Raw genomic sequence first — 5,035 nt, forward strand, 5'->3', positions numbered from 1 at the left:
CTGTCATTGACCAGAACAATGGTTGGCTAAGTGCTAAAATGCTTTTGAACAAAACCATTCATTATACCTGTAAACCTCCATTGTGTTAGATTAATCATTTACATTTTTCTCTTTTGCATAATTGTGAGCCAGGCAGACTCAATGGTGTGGTGTGGAATGGTCTGAGATAAAATTTCATTGGTCCAATTTGGTAAAAAAGTAGGTTCATCGTCAAATATTAACACTCGAACACTCAGTACGAATGCTAACTTGAGGAGCTATTCCTTTTCTCAGTAGAAAAAAGAGAGAAATGGATTCCTTTAATTGTTGATTCAGGTGTCGGGAACTGGACAGTGTACATCATTGCCCTTCTGGATTATGGTGGCTGCTTAGTGGCTTTTAGGATTAAGAATTGAGGCTGGGAAGAGAAAGAACAGTTAAGCCTGTAAAACTAGACAGGAACTGGAGTCATTCAAGCAACAAGAACTATTTGTCTTCTTTTTTTTGAGCAGTCCAGTCATGGGTAGACTGTGGGCTGAATTCACTCATTCATTTCTTTCTTTCTTTCCTTTCTCTCTTTCCATTCTTTCTGTTAGGGAGGCTTTGATGCCAGCTCTTTAAAATGTGAGCACTGAGGACGGTACCTTATCTCTCGGGCCTGAGTGCCTGGCTCCAAGTAGTAACTTCGCGTTTGTCATAAAGACATGAGAAGTTTTATTTTTCCTTTGGGTACAGACAGTTAACATGTAAGTAATGGATTCTGTCTGGCTGGCTATATAAAAGGGTGAGATCTCCTTGACTTTGTTGCAGTCTTCCTTAGCAGCTTGCCTGTGATGCACAGCACTGACTGATTTAATGCTGATTCATTAATACAACTATTTCTTTTTCTGCATTTGAGGAGAAGATTATTGAGGTTAGCAGGAGATTTTACTTTTAATTCCATTTCCCTAACATGTTTCTATGCCAGATGCATTACTAAAATTTATCAGGAATCCTTATAATCCTTATAATTAATCCTTATAATTACCCAGAAAGAGAAATATTGCTATCTTTGTTTAAATGCAGAGCTAACCCGAATCCCAAATAAAAGGAAGGTGCCGCGAGGTGCTGACAGAACTATGGAGGGAGCCAGGAGGTCTAACTCTGATCCTTAATGCAGAAGAGAAAATGAGAACCCCAAAGACCACACTTCTTCCCCCAAGTAGTTTAGTTTGATCTTCCAGGTAGGTGAAATGGCTCTTCCCTAAGGTTCAGTGTAATATGATGCTTTGTTCTTTTCAGGGGCAGTTACTTTTGGAGCATAATCCTGTAATCCTGCTGCTTGCACAAATTCAGATAAGGTCAAGGAATCAGATTTTACCCCAGTATGACCTTTTTGCTCTAAAAATAAGCCTATATTGTCCCTATAAGGAAGGGCGATGGTGCGTCTGAATAATGGCTCTTCAGTTCCCAGTAGCTCCCGTGTATGCCGAGAAATTACCTAAAATACAAGAATAATTTATTAATGGGGCTAACTGAAAATATAAATTAAAGAAGACTTATTTATTTTTCTAGGCCTCTTGAATGCTAACCTCTTATTTCTAAGGGAAAATAATGAAATAACACATGGAAATACTTACTAGCCTGGCCTTATCAAAATAAAGCCCTTATGAGAAACATCAAGTGATTTATTACCTTTTTATAAGCTTCATTTGAAGGTGTTTCTAGACTCTTGGCAATGGCGTGCCATGGACGGGTTCATTTCTTTCTTTCAGCTGGGCATTCTGATCAGCCACAGGAGCAGATAATATGTTTGGATTAAGAGCCATGACGAGCTCAGGGAAGGCACATAAACAACTTGTCTACACGGGGCTCAGTTAATTTGCAATTAAGAAAGAAGCCATAATTTCTAGTTACTTAATCTGTTTGGCAAAAAACAAATCTCAAACACTAAAAAGCAGACATTAAGGTTCTAGCTGTTGTGCTAGAATTAGAGGTCTGAATTACTACAAGTGGCCCCTAAGAATTCTCATTTGTAACTGATGCTGCCACACTGCGCACCTAGTCTGGTCAGCACCTCACCCTGAATGCCTCTGACCAGGGCAGGGTCTTTCACAAATTCACTGAGGTTAACAGACGGTGACCCCAGGAGGGCCTCTGTAGACACAGACAGGTTTATTCACTACTAACCCAAAGAGCGAATGCTTACTGCAGGCTCAGAGAGCCCGATACTGTTTACTATTCTAATGCAGAAATTACAAAGCTACTGCTACATGTGGAACCAGGAAATACAACCTAACCATCTTTTATCTAATTCAAAGTATGTCTTAATTAATGGACCAAGAGGGACCTTTGATGGGCTATAAATTAATATAAAACGGTGAGCTCTTTCTTTAGTTCTGATAAATAATAAGCAGATTTTATTTTTGCCTAAGACTTAGAGCAACTTACTAGTAACTTACTTGAGTTAGTAAGGATTATAAAATACAGATATTCATGAAGATTATTAGTTTTCTAAGGATTCTTAATTCTGGATTCTGGGGTGGTGCCCATGCTTAATGCAAATCGTCTCAAGCAGATATCTGTAACAGTTTTCAAGAGGATTCTATTATTACCATATCATCATTGTATCCTGTATTGATTATGGTTTTCAAGGCTGCTATTCTTTTATTTGTAAGCTGATGGTTTTGCTTCATTATTAACAATATAATACATACTGTTTGTAGTTACCTTATGTATATGACTATGCACATTTACATAATTGAAACCTATAATTAAACCTAAAGATGTTGGGGCACCTGGGTGGCTCAGTCGTTTAAGTGTCAGACTTCGGCTCACTTCGGCTCTGGTCATGATCTTGTGGTCTGTGAGTTCAAGCCCCGTGTCAGTCTCTGGGCTGACAGCTGGGAGCCTGGAGCCTGCTTCAGATTCTGTGTCTCCCTCTCTGTCTGCCCCTCCCCAGCTTGCACGCTCTCTCTTTCAAAAATAAATAAACGTTACCAAAAAACCCCCCTAAAGATGTCATTGTTATGGTTCAAATATGAATTATCTATACCATCATTATTAAGACAAACTGTATAGTCTCCTTAAAATCTGGTTGATTCATATAACAATGTGGATTAATCTTTTTTTAAGGTTATTTATTTATTTTGAGGGGTGGGAGGTAAGGATCGGGGTGGGAGAGAGAATCCCAAGCAGGTTCTATGCTTTCAGCACAGAGCCTGATAAGGGACTCAAACCCACAAACTATGAGATCATGACCTGGGCCAAAATCAAGAGTCAGACACTTAACTGACTGAGGCTTCCCTGTGCCCCAATAATATGGATTAATCTTAAATGCATTTTGCTAAGGGAAAGAAGCCAGACTCTTAGGCTACATATTATTTGATTCCTTTTATGTGACATTCTGGAAAAGGCAAAACTATAGGGACTAAAAACAGATTAGTGGTTGCCAGGGATTGGGGTGTGGGGGTAGGCTGACACCAAGGAGACACAAAGGGAATTTTAGGGTGACAGAATTGTTGTCCATGATTCTGTGTGATAGATACATGATCCTGTGCATTTGTCAAAACTCACAGAACTGTACTCTGCAAGAAGTGACTTTATGCAAATTTTTAAAAAGCCAGGATGTCTCAGGAACCCATGATAGAACATAGGCTGTGGACAAGTGAATATAACTGCATTACAGAGTAAGACATCATCTCACTGAAGGAGGTAGGGAAGAAAGGAGCTGACCTAAAGAACTTTGAAAAACAGTGCTTTGTCTAGGTGGTATAAGGCTGAAGACAAAAGCACGTACAGACAAACACTGTACTCTGTTGGTAAATTTGTTTCTCACGGGCATACATATTTATAGAGACGGAGAATCAGGTTTCTCCCGTCAGAGAAAGAAGTTATAAAGAAGCAAAGTGGGGTAGGGAATAGGAAGGGTGGGAAGGCTAGAATGAACCCAGTGGTGCTGGACTAGAGTCAGAGATAACAGTATGAACTCATGCTTACAGAAATAGACATTTGTGTCTATGTGGGATTTGCATATATATATATATATTTCCTGTATCTTTCTGCTCAGAATGCCTAGTAGTGACAACCCCATAGCAACGAGCACAACTGGTGCCACATCTTGGCTTCTAAATTCCATTCACTGATAAAAGCGACCCCAGGCTCCTTGGAGACATGGCTATGTCCAGAGCTGCAGCAAGGAAAATGAAAAAAATGAGTCTGAAGTAACGTGTAATGCCAGAAAGTACTAGAAAAAAATAAGGGGAGCATTGTCAAAAGGACACATGGGCCAAACTGAAAGAACTCCCAAATGGGAGAGGAGGGACACTTAAACACAGAAGAATTCCTTACAAAGCATTCCAGTTAAACATGGAAGGAATGAGTGAACTAGAAAATCATCATCAGCACAACACAGTAGTAACTGTTGCAGGCAAGACCCACTGAGGGATGCTGACATTAGAGGGACAGACTTTAAGGAGAAACCAATTTGCATAGCCTCAAACTATCTTCTCCAGTATATTTATTACTGTGGTAGTTTTACTATATGGCCATAAACTCTGCTACTCCTCCCTCTAGGAGGTGGATCTTAATACCCCTCTTTCTCAGGGTAGACCAGACCTGCTAATTCACTCCTAGTGAACAGAATATGAAGAGGGAAACACGGTAACTTTATAATGAAGAAACCCAGCAGATGCCACCTTAACCAGGTGACCAGGGTTCATATCTCCAGTAATATAGCCCGTTGACATCATGTATTCACTGATGAGATGAGATGGTTGAAAAGGGCTCACCACCTCTGTGACAGTCTCCCCCCAGAAGCATATCTTCATGAGAAACACAGGACAAACTAAAATTGAGGGAAATCTTCAAAAAACCTGACAAAAGAACAGTCGAGCAGATTAATGAAACCAGGAGTTGGTTCTTCGAAAAAATAAACAAAATCGATAAACCTCTAGCCAGCCTCCTCAGAAAAAAAAGAGAGAGCACCCAGATAGACAAAATCATGAACGAAGAAGGATCTATTACAACCAATCCCTTAGAAATACAAGCAATCATCAGAGATTACTATGAAAAACTA

The 5,035-nt window shown here is 39.7% G+C and overlaps 1 protein-coding gene across 3 annotated transcripts in view; it reads right to left on the reverse strand.

The window, feature by feature from the left end:
- Positions 1-1,010: 1,010 nt before the first annotated feature.
- The window catches only part of SAMD15 (sterile alpha motif domain containing 15), a 12,720-nt gene continuing 8,695 nt past the window's right edge, over positions 1,011-5,035 (reverse strand). The window contains exon 3 of one of the 3 annotated variants that reach the window (XM_029952790.1): positions 1,011-1,459. In XM_029952790.1, the coding sequence (XP_029808650.1) occupies positions 1,223-1,459 (237 nt within the window). In that variant the 3' untranslated portion in view covers positions 1,011-1,222. Of the gene's footprint in view, positions 1,460-2,442; positions 2,541-5,035 lie in introns of those variants that run through there. The other 2 variants (XM_029952791.1, XM_029952793.1) reach the window with 2 other exon arrangements.

The sequence above is a fragment of the Suricata suricatta genome, chromosome 9, assembly GCF_006229205.1.
Source record: "Suricata suricatta isolate VVHF042 chromosome 9, meerkat_22Aug2017_6uvM2_HiC, whole genome shotgun sequence".
Lineage (NCBI taxonomy): Eukaryota > Metazoa > Chordata > Mammalia > Carnivora > Herpestidae > Suricata > Suricata suricatta.